General features: G+C 46.1%; 1 protein-coding gene across 1 annotated transcript; it reads left to right on the top strand.

Annotated features, from left to right (window-relative positions):
• Positions 1–775: 775 nt before the first annotated feature.
• GABARAPL1 (GABA type A receptor associated protein like 1) lies at positions 776–10,092 on the top strand. Its single transcript, XM_010309393.2, has 5 exons — positions 776–1,031; positions 4,757–4,835; positions 5,833–5,951; positions 7,362–7,423; positions 8,170–10,092. Exons 1-5 carry the CDS (start codon positions 942–944, stop codon positions 8,180–8,182), a joined length of 363 nt encoding a protein of 120 aa, XP_010307695.2. The 5' UTR covers positions 776–941; the 3' UTR covers positions 8,183–10,092.
• Positions 10,093–12,009: the final 1,917 nt, after the last annotated feature.

Here is a 12,009-nt window from a genome sequence, read left to right as displayed (position 1 = left end):
AGACAGTTCCCTTTAACTGTCTGCTGTTTGTAATGTGCATCTGGTCTGGCACATTACTTGACACACTTTCTGCCCCTTGTTGTTTAACTGAGATGTTATAAACAGGGGAAATAATCCAGATCCAACAGCGACAGGGACACAAAAAGCATTTTTTTTTTTTTTTTGGTCTTACTTTAAGAATAGATCAGCCTCATTACCTTCGTTTTAGACAAGTGAAGGCAGTGACATTCAAGCTTCACATACGGATCACCACCTTGGACCCCCGCAGAACCCCACGGGCAGCCCGGAGAACCGCCCCAGGGGGGAAGAGGGAGGAGCGACGCAGCCATGCCCGCAGTCCCGGGTGGATTACGTGCGTGCTCATGCTGTATTTATAACCCGAGTCACGCTGGGAGGGCGTTGCTCGATAGCGTGTTTGTTTTGCTGCCTTTAAAAAAAAAATAAAATTGTTCATTATTTTTAATTTATTAGTATTTATATTTATTGCCGCGCAATAAATCAATGTACGAACAAAACCACGCCACCTTCCACGGCGGCGGGGGAGCGACAACGGATGGCGGCCACACCGGCCACGCTGCACCTCCCCCCCGCCCGTCACGCGTGGGCTGGAAGGTGGCACATCCCTTCTCACCCCCCTCCGCGATACGCGAAGGGTCTCCGGTCCCCCCCACCACGGGCGGTGTGGACCCGAGCCCCGCCCTCAGCCAGCGAGAGCCCCCGCCCCGGCGGCACGGTGAAGAGGGAGGGGAGGGGGTGTATGCCTCCCCGTGACGTCACAGCTCCCAATTTGCCGTCAGCGGGCTGGTTCGCTCCCGAGGCACGGCTCGGGGTTGCGCTCCGCTGCGCTGCGCTTGCGGGGGTGTCCGGGGGCTCGCTAAGTAACCGGCCGTAGCGGGGGGAGCCGCAGCAGCCCGCGGGAGGGAAGGTGACAGCCCGGCAGCATGAAGTTCCAGTACAAGGAAGACCACCCGTTCGAGTACAGGAAAAAAGAAGGGGAGAAAATCAGGAAGAAATATCCCGACAGAGTCCCCGTGAGTGTGGGGTGCGAGGGCAGCGGCGGCGATAGCTGCGGGCCCCGGCTTGCCTGGTAGACCTCCGCGCTCTGCCGCCTTTGTTTTCTTTGTCGGCTGTCGTCTGCCGCTTGCTTTATTTTTGGTTTTTAAGATAAAGGAGATTACTAAAGGTGACTGTGATCTTGATGATCTTGATTCAAATTCTAGGCTGCTTTTCTCTTTAGCGCAAAGCTATGGCAGTTTATTATGTAGGAAGGTGCTGTGTTCGTGGGTGGGTGCGGGGTGTAATACACCCTTTTTTTCTGGGATCCGCAGTAACTCGACAGGCAGAATGCTGCTAATCTTTTTTCTGGCAGCCTGCGTGCGTGGGATTGGGGGTGGGGAAGGAGCTTACCATTAGCTCTGTAAAAATGGAGGAGAACAATGAGTGTGTTAACCGGATACTCTTCATAGAAAACAATGTCTGTATCCATGTCATCTGATACTGTACCTTCTTTTTTTTTTTTTTTTTTTGGTCTGTCTTTTCGATATAGTCTTGCTCTGTTCTTTTCCTCTGCATGAGAGAAACATGATACTTCTCAGTCTTTCTGCCCTCCAGTGTCATCATCCTGTGGTAAAAACATCACTTGGAAAACAAGGTCATCGTCTAGCTAAACTTTGCTTCCTCATCGTTAGGTGCCTTTGGAGTGCCTGTGGAAAACTAGCTTTATAATTACTAATAATAATTGGAAAAAAGAAATTACAAATTAATTGTGATTTTTTTTTTTGTTCCTTTTTAATGTTTTGCAAATGTTCTTTTTTTCCATCCCCGCTGGAGAGGTCTGTCCTAGATTTACTGCCCAGGGGTACTGCATACAAAATAACTTAGACTCCCCGATAAATGTAAGGACAAGGGGGTACAGTCAGACTGCCTGTTTTCCCTGCAGGCTAACACCATTTTTTATCTTGGGAGTGCCCCTCAGCTGGACTTGCAAAAAGTTTTTGGAAGTCAGGATCTGGATGCGTTTGTCCTAGCTGTGTTTGGGACCCCTGGCATAGCATAGCAGGTTGAGCATGCAGCGAGCGGTAAAGTGTGTGCGGTTCTGTCGTTTGTGATGAGGACCGCAGAGGGCTCTGTAGGTCAGGAGTGAGACCAGCTGTAAACTGAGGATTAACATGGCAGATTGAACAGCAGATCACGATAGATGTGTCTGGAAGAGCCGTGTGGAGAGCCCAGGACCAGACCCAATCTGATAAGAGGTAAAAGAGGTCAAGATAGGGGGGCATCAGCAGATCTTTATGGAGAAAGCCAGGACCAGAATAACAAGGTGTGCTGTAGTTAAGGATACATGAAAATGATACATGGCAAGGCCCAGATCTGAATCCTCGGGGGTAGCCTGTTGTCAGAGCTGCATATGGGGCAATGAATGCAGCAGACAACTATTCTTCACATCACTTCTGTCTCTGCCCTTCCTGACAGCATGATCCTTGAAGATGACGTCCGTTTGGCTGCCTACACTGCGGTGCCCTGATACCTCTCAGCATTTTGCTGGGATTATACAGTTGGCATGGGCCTGCATTACCACAGTCACTACCCAGCAACGACAGACATACAGATAATCTGTATCTGCCCTTTGGATTTTCTTTGTATGTTGGTTTGTGTGCGTGAAGGGTTTAGTGCTTCAGAAGAGATACCTGTGTTATCAGACAAACTGACTACCATTGATAGATTAGCCGGGCATCTCCATTCCTTCCCTGACTCTTTGCAAGAGGGACATCTCTCTTAAGGTCAGTGATGATATGATTTAAGTCTTTCCTAGGGGCTTAGAAGCCCCATCACTCTCACCTCTTCCTCATAGGCATGACTTCTTATACTTTATTATCTAATCGCCAAGCTACAAGCCACCCTTTTGAGTCAGGGTGGTCACATCAGTGCTGCTAGCTAGCAGTTCTGCTTGTCAGTAGGGCAAGAACTAAAGGTTTCTCTCCACTGCAATTTATTGTGTTAGGTATTGCCTTGTTGGATGTGCGGGTAAAAACGTGCAAAGTGCTGTTGCTGTTCAGCGTGCACCTGTTCAGTGAGATCATGGAACTGTCCTTCCTTCATAGCATTTACCAACTGCGTCTTGTACAGAAGTGCATGTCTTACCACAAACTGCCTGAAAGAACTTGAGTGCCTTGTACTAATTGAAGTGCTTGGAGTTCCTTAAGTAGCAGAGACAACCATGTTTCTATTTTAAAAACAAACTTAGATTTTTCAGGGGGGTTGGCTGTGTTGGCAGCGTCCAAATGGAGCACAGGGAAGAGATGTCCAAGCTAGCATCTCTATGATGTGACATGCTTTGCAAATGTTCACTGGGATCTAGGAGTCAAGTTAGCATGGCCCTTTGTCCAGGCTAAGTACCCCAAGCTCATCATCAGAACATTTTTCTCTGGTATAGTGTCTCACTGATGTGACAGCACCATTTTGCTTCTGAAGAAGGCTTAGTCCAAAGCAGTTCAGCTTTTTCTGTTACACAACAGATACAGTTGCTGATCTGGGTTGTCAAAGAGCTGCAGGAGCATGGAGCCCTTAGAAATTACTCCCACAGTGTCTCAGATGGATACATGGATTTATGATTATAGGGTCTAATGGAATTACAAAGTTGAGGAGGTTCAGGAAATTCAGCTTCTTGTTTGGGTGGTCAAAATGGCTTCTGTAGAACACCAAGCCACATAGACTGAATCTTGTAATATATCTCTTACCAGTTAAAAAAAAAATTTCACCAAAAAAAGCCCCACCAAAAACCTGCCTGCAATTTTTTTCTGCACAAACCCAGTAGTTCCAAAGGTTTCCAAGGCTTTTCATGAAAAGAGATCAGGTCACTTTGGATTACTTCCTGCTTCTGAGGTAGACATTTTGCCTAGCTCTGCTAACAAAAATTTTCCTGTAGCAGAAGATCTCTTGGTCTGTTTGACCTTAAAGCTGCTGAGCTTCATATTTTTCTATGTCGTAATGACATTAGAATATAATGAGGATTAGCATTTTGTGTCAAAGGTCTCTATGGGTCCAGTTGCCCAGATGGTAGCCTGTTTTTTTTAATTACTAGATATTTATATGAGTAAGGAAATGTCCATAACTATATGAAGTAGGGAAAATAACCTTAGGGGTAAAAGGATATGAATTTCAGTGTAGAAGATAACTACTGAAGAACTGAGGATTAAAAAAAAAAAAAAATACTCCCCAATGAGCTGTAGTTTCTCTTTAACTCTTTGCTTCATTCTAGCACTTAGTATTGGTGAATATAGAAATTAGGATGTGAGACTACTGGGAGTAGGGCTGATTTTGTACCAGGCAGTTTGGAACTGTAACCTGGAAACAGTTCAATTTACTTGTGATACTTCTAGTCTTCATGTATTAGCCTCCTGACAGCTCTTTTATACAAAATTAACCTGCATTGGGACCATCAAGGTGACCTGATTTTATTTTTTCTCGGTCATTATGGTTTATTTTTATGTCTGTTCCAGTCTCCATTTTTACTCATGGTGCTTACTGGTGCAGCCCTGGGTTCTCAGCGCAGCTATTGCCAGTAACTTTAAGTCTTCTTCTCACCTATCTTTCTTTAATATTGTGTATTTGTAATAGATTAAATACATTTCTAAAGGCCTAGTAGGACCATCTCTCTCAAAGGGTAATATCCTTTTCCACTAATGATTTTTGGTCCATTTTGTTTTATGATACTCATGGGTTGTTTCTTGCTTTCTCTCACCCTTTCTCTCTCCAGGTAATTGTGGAAAAAGCACCAAAAGCCAGAGTACCCGACCTAGACAAAAGGAAGTATCTTGTGCCTTCTGACCTCACAGGTAACAATGTCTACCTCCTTTCTTCCTGATTTTCAGTGAGAAGATCTCAGAAGTGCTTTTTACTTTATGATTGGCACCAAGAAAATATCCAGGCGTGCTCAACATCTTATCATTACCCCAGCTTACCTGGCTGTCCTTGTTATAGTTACATACCTTGCAGCCTGGATGACAACATGGAGAATTCTCTGAGATCTTCAGGTATCCCACTGACTTAGCTAACACGCATGTGTCACAGCTGACTTCTAGCCATGATGAAAATGACTGAATTGTGTATCACAGGCAGTAGCATAATCATCCGTCAATGATGACCTAGCCACGGAGTTGCCAGAGGCTGTATCCTTGTTGCAGGAAGAGACAAGTTCTTGAAATAGTCCCATTGTTTTCCACCTCTGTGGTTAGAGTCATGGCTACTAAGTTCCTTTTCTGAATGGTCATGGCCATTTTGTGTGTGATTATATTTGTTTTCATTTCAGAACATGAATGAGTTAAAGGAACAGCATTTCTTTTTCTTGCAGTATATAATGGATTGCAGAATACTTTCTTGTGCAACATAGTAGAAGCAAGTAATAAGGAATGTGTTTTCAGGAATTTGTTTTCAGGAAAGGTGTGACCATTTGCACCAAGGCTAAATTCTCTAAGGTGCCTTTGATCTATAGGATGTAAAGGTTAAGCCAGTTAGAGGTCTTCCCACCAATCCCCTCAGTAGAGCATTTCATACCATAGTAGGTGGAGTGTGGATTTAGAGGGTCCATGGCCTGAGGTATGTACTTGAGAAACTACCATCTCCAAGTAGATTGGCTGCTAATGTGGTTACAGTCGTGAAGTTACTGCTTTCTTTCCTGCATTGTTCATTTTCCCCTACTTTTTACATACAGCCTGTGACTTCCACCAGCAAAAGAAAACAACCATGGTTAGGGTGAAAAAAAAACACAAAGAAACAAACCCAGACCAAAATGTTCTTTCTGCATCTAAGGCATTCTCCTCTGTTCCTCTTCAGTTGGCCAATTCTACTTCTTAATCCGAAAGCGGATCCACCTGAGGCCAGAAGATGCCCTCTTCTTCTTTGTCAATAATACCATCCCTCCCACCAGTGCTACCATGGGCCAGCTGTACGAGGTAAGCCTGGCCCATCTCTTTCTCCTTTTGTTGGAGTGTCTGGAAAAATGCATAGCCTTATGGAAGGGCAACTGAGCACTACTCAGCTGGCAGTGGGTGCAGCTTGGTCACAGATGCCCGAACATGGACCCCTTGGCCTGGGCTGTATCCCGTCATCTCTTTAGGGAAGTTCCATCCTGCAGTTACAAAGAGGAGCCTGGGAGCCTCATCATTGTAACTGATTGATAGTTGAAAGGGTTGTCTTACCAGGTGGTGAGTAGTTGCCCCAGCAGAGATATGTTGGTCCTACTATTTTAACAAAGTATTGAAATAAACCACTTTATTATTTGTAATTCAGAGAAAAGATTGTGTCTGGGGCAGGGGGGGAGCGGAACATATGCTTTCCTGTTTATACAAAAGAGATTTCCTTTTAGCCTGTAAAAGATCACAGTATCACTGGGCAACCATCCGTAAATACGTTGTCAAGGAACACATATTCTTTGTTCAGAATTACTTTTTCATCCTGTGTACTGTATATGTGAGGACCTTGTAGGACACAGTGAACATTGGTGCCTAGCATTTCTACTGAGCAGTGTTATTTGATTGACCTTAAAGGCATATTCTGTGCCCATCAGAGGAATGTTCTCAATTATATAGCCATTATATCATGGCTGGTTTGCAGTATGGATTGATTTCTCCTTGATTTCTCCTTCTGCTGTGTTAGTGTGTTAATAGGAGAGCTCCAGTATGGTGCTGCAAGCCTTGTTTGACCTGTCACTTTTTGACAATAACCGGACAATTTGTATGTGGACTGATGAAAATAATACAAGATTAATACACATGGGGAGTTTTCCAGATCTGGACATGTAGGAGGAAGATAAGTCTAACTGTCCAGAGCTCAGGACTCTGTTCCTGGCACTCTGCAGACTTTTTGTATCAGTGTAATCACTTAGCATCTCAGCTTTACTGCCCATATGTAAAACAGGACTAGAAATACAGCCACTTGTCAAAGTGTTCTGCAAACCGACAGATAAAACCACATTTACCTAGAGGTGGTTTTTGACTTATTAAAGTCTTCCAAGTCTCTCCTTTCGATCTTAAGGCCATACCAGTGCTGGGATTCTGCTGCACAGCCTGCAACAATGAGAGCTCTTTCTGTTGCAGTGTTTGCAGCACACTCTGGCTGTGGCTCTTCAAGTAAATTCACTGTGTCCAGAAACGTGACATGCCTGAATTTAGAAGCAGAGCTGCGGCCAGAGAGAGGGAGTTGCTATACACTCTCTTTGGTATGAGGAAGTGAAGCCTTCAATGTAAAGGGGGAGAAACAGCGCAAGAGAGGTTATACCCTCTTGTTATATTAATCTCTTGGTTGGGCTTTTTCACGTGTAGTGAGTTACAGGTTTGTTACTTTCTCCCTTCCTCCCCTTGCAGGATAACCACGAGGAGGACTATTTTCTCTATGTGGCCTACAGCGATGAGAGCGTCTATGGCAAGTGAGCACCAGCCCCTCAGGCATGCAGGCGAGATGGACTGATGGAATGGATTGGGGGGGGGGAGATGTTGGAGAGAAGGAAGGAGGATGCCTGAGAAGAGGGGAAGAGAACTGGAAGTGAACCACATGCACAATGCCATCACCTTCCATGCATTAATTATAACCATTATTTTTTAAATTGAGGGGAGGGTAGGGGGACAGTGTATGAAAGGATGAACTGAAAGGCTAACGAGGGATTCTGCACTGAGGGATGGGGAGACTTCACTGTTCGTAGTTCTTCTCTTGCCACAGCTGGAAGTAGTTAGCCAGTACTGGAGGCTGCTAGACAAGCCAGTGTGGTGAAGCTCCAGGAGAGTAACTGGGCAGGATGGCCATTTTTGTGTAACCCTTTCATTGGATGAAGAAGGCATGTTATGTATTGTACACTGACCTTGTCACGCCTTGCCCGTAGTATGGGCTGCACTCCTGTGAGCATTCAGTGAGCTGTGAAATATTTCACTCTGACTGCACAAGGCTATCCTGTGCTGACAGTCCTCACTCCAACTGCTACCTGTGAAGTGTTCCAAGAGTACTGTGTTTCCTGTCACTTCTGTCAGTATTAGAAGGGCTAACTCTGAGGGCTGGGAACTCTTCAGCTGTGAGATGTGAAGGCTGGGGAAAAGAAGGAAGGAATTTTTTTTTTCCTTTGTTGTTTTAATTGCAAGTGCTGGACAGAAAAATTAGAGAAGACCCTTTTGTTCTTTTCAGTGAAGTCAACTGATAAACTTGTAAGCACAAAGCTAGAAAGGACCTCAAGAGAATGACAAGCCCGCTCCAGCTCTGAGACAGGATTGAGTATACCAGACGGGTCCACCGTGACTGCTCATCAAACTTGTTCGTAGGGAACTTCACTGAGGCAGATCTTGGAGGCTGCTGAGATTGTCTGTTCAGTTCCTAGCTAGCCTACAAGTGAGAGAGCTTTTCTTGCTACCTAACTTTAGTCTCCCTTGCTGTGCATTCAGGCAACTACTAATGGTCTTGTTATTGGTGAACACAGAAAATCATCTATCAGTGTTGTCCTTGTACCAGTCTTCTGCAGATTTGAAGATGGCAGAAGTCCTGTGGGCTTAGCCTTCCTTTCCATGTCTCATCCCTGTACAGCCCTTGTACCACATGCACAAGAAGAAATCAGTCGCTCCCACGTGTGTTTTGCTGGCTTTTTGTGACTGGACAACAGTGCCACTCTTCACCACAAGAGAGGTGCTTTTAGACTTGAAGGGGAATAGATTCTCTGTAGATTTTTTTTTTAATTATTCTATTTTAAGTCAGTATTGTTCTTAGAAAGGTGCCAGATAGATGCTGTCCTGTGCAAGCCTTATGCTGTCATGCCAAAGCAGTTTCTTCCCAGTGGCACAAATAGCAGATTTTCCCATAACTGCCATAACTCTGATGAAGGAATGGAGTTTGGGGAGTGAGCTGACTTTCAGGAAGATTCTGGGGTTTTATCTAAAAATCAGAGAACTGGACCTGAATTACTGTAAACATTCCTACATTTAAGAGAGGGACCAAGAGGGAGGAAAAGACAAGAAGGACGAAGAAACAGGCAGATTACAAAATCAGTTGAAGGTATTTGCTCTATTTTACATGAAGTTAGATCCCAATTCTCTGCGTTCCTCAAGAATGAGAAATCAAGATGAGTGCTCCTCTGATTGTGGAAGACAGAAAATCAAGTTTCAGCCTTCTCTGACTGTTGTTCCACAGAGGTACAGGAGGCAGAAGAGCAGGCTGGGAGTGTGAAGTGGGAGTCAGTGGCAGAGCTGCATGAAGGTCAGGGAAGGCACTGTAGTGCGGCAGGAGAGTAACTGCCCATGTGGTATGGGAAGTAGCAGAAGAATGGGAGAGAAGGGAGGGACCGCAAAGGATGTAGAGTTGTCGTAACAAGCAGACAGAAAACAGAGGAACAAAGGATGAAATGGGTGGGTTAGTATCCCCAGTTTTTCATCCTGAACTTCAGGTTTGCTGTTCCATCGTGTTCATCTGGAATAAATGTGTTTGGATGAGCTGTACCTACTGCCAACTTAGATAACTTCAGTTTTTGCCTGCAGTGCTCAGTCCTCTCTTTTTGGCCCACTCTCTTCCAATTACCAGGCTCTTTTCACATCCTTTGGGTGCAAATCTGCATCAGTCTTTTGTTTTAGGAAGCTCTGAATGTTCTGAAGCAGAGAACAGACCCAGGAGGCTTTCTAGGTTAAAAGACGAGATGCAGGCAGATGGTGTGCATCTTTCTGCCGCTGCCCACTTGCTCACATGTGTGCTGCCAAGCACATGGTTGTGTGTTGTCTCAAATGAGCCCATGCTTAGGCATGCTCAGGGAAGAAAGAGTTGGCATCTGGAGTGCTTGGTTTTGTGTTCAGACCTCCCCTCCCGCTGCTGGGTTTATAAGTAAGTAAGTGACATGTGTGGGACTAATCTCAGCCGTTTGTTACATGTAGAGTTTACAGTTTAATTTAGTTATTTTACAGGTCTTTTAACTGGATTGTGGCATTTCCTTCTGTTTTTGCGCTAGTCCGGTATTGTACAAGGTAACGATGGTGATTCTTTTTTGTGTTGGTTAGCTGCAGGTTCTTGTAAAATAAAGTTCATACTACTTGAGCTAAATCAACCAATCAATAAAGATGCATTTGAAAATCACAGGCTTGATCCAAAACGGGTGACTGTAGCATTTCTCCCCACATGTGTGCTTGTAAATAAAGGGGCAGCTTTGTCAGAACTTCTTGCTGCTACTTTTTCCCAGAACCCCAGATTCCCTCTGTCCTGTCTACCAGAACAAGTCACGTCTCTTTTTTTGTTATGTTGTCACACACACTCAGCCACGTCTTGCTGTGCCACCAATGTGAACTTTAATTCGACCTGAAGGTCTTGAGAAGTGTAATGAATGCACTGAGGCGTTCTCTGCCATTTTAAATCCCTGAACAGTCCTGGCCAGCTGACGGGGCCCTGAGGGCACCACCAGCCCTGACTGTCCCTGCCAGGCTCCCAGGGCCACGCATCACCCTGCCCAGGACCCCATCTCAGCTCCCACAGAGCCATCAGCCCCTGCACCAATGATGCTGCAGAAGGGCCAGTTTCCAGCTCTCCACAGCCCTGCCCTGTCCAGCCATGGGCCCTGCCTTGGCTCATCCCTGTCTCCATGGCCCTGCCATCACTGGGCCTGCACCTGACCCTGGCCTATGGATGGGATTCCCATCTTGACCTGCCTCATCACCATGATGAGCCTCATGGTCAGGGCTCGTGTCTGGGCCCAGCCACCATCCCTGGGCGTGCCCTGCTCCCCACATCAGGCACTGCAGGGAGGGTCCCATGGTGCCCTTCCCACTGTGTCTTTCAGGGAGCTGTGAGCCCTCACTGTCTCATGACAGCTCAGACTGAAGTGGGACTCCCAGCCATGGGCAAAGGGTTTGGGGGAGGCCCTGGAGAGCCCCCTCCGTGCCTCAGGGCCCTCTAAAGATAGGAAAAGCAGAGATAAGGAAATCTAGGACTCAGTGGAAAAGTAAGCCTGCAGTGGCGGCAGATCTACACTGCCTTTCCTTGCAGATATTTGTGCACTGAGAAGGAAGGAGCCCTACTGGGAGCTGGCGAGACCAGCGGGTGCCATTTGCTCAGCGCCATAACTCGGCGTCAGGCACCGGCGGCGTGTGAGGGGGAAGGGGATGCCTGCTGTCATCTGGGGAAGCAGTGAGAGGTGTGCCGCTTCTTCTGCTTCCTCCCTTCTCCTCATCACCTGTGGGTTTGTGCGGGTGCCACTGGCTGGAGTGGCAGAAATGGGCCATGCCGATGCTGCAGAGGAGCAATGGTCAGCTCTCGCCCTGCAGCATACTGCGGGAGAGACTTGCTTGGAGTGCTGAAGTCAAGAATTATGACACTGAAATTCACAGGAATAAAACTTGCTAGGCCTAATGGATCATCTCTTCCCCACTGCATACAGGGTGGATCCACAGCATGAGCTTCTATTGCTAGTGCTGAGGGAGAGACAGTAATTCATCCTGCACTGTATAAACTTGGAGCCTGCCTGTAGCAGCAGTTTCTGTGCTCATATGCACCACCATGACTAAAACAAGCTCCCCCTGTATGGCAGAAGGGTGCTGTGACTCCAGACAGATGGGCAGAGATCAGCTGAAAGCTTACACTATCAACTGAAATAATTTCAAATTCAACTTCAACCATAGTGCAGGTTTTGCTGTCTAGGTTGTGGTATTCTCTGCTGGCTCAAGTAGAAAACCACTATGGAGTTGTATCTGAATAAGCAGGCCTCTCCCACTCCCCTTCTCACTCCTTTCCTAGGAAAATAGTGCACCAGTGATGTTTGTATGCCTTGTACTTGCCATGCTGCTTTGCATGTGTGTGTCAGTGCCATTGCTGAGAGAAACAGCAGGTGGGTGCATTTGCTGAATGTGATTTGCCTGGTCCATATGTGAAATGTTAGCCTCTGCTTGAAGGCTGTCACCTTTATTCTGTGGATTACAGAAGTGGGATTGGAGCGAGGCCTGTGGGAAAACTAAGGGCTCAGCTGGTTAAAAGAGGTTAAGTAATTAATACTCTGCCTTGGTC

This window comes from Balearica regulorum, chromosome 1 (genome assembly GCF_011004875.1).
Source record: "Balearica regulorum gibbericeps isolate bBalReg1 chromosome 1, bBalReg1.pri, whole genome shotgun sequence".
Taxonomy (NCBI): Eukaryota; Metazoa; Chordata; class Aves; order Gruiformes; family Gruidae; genus Balearica; species Balearica regulorum.
Note: the sequence above shows the minus strand (reverse complement) of the source record. Positions and strands in the feature narration are given on the sequence as shown.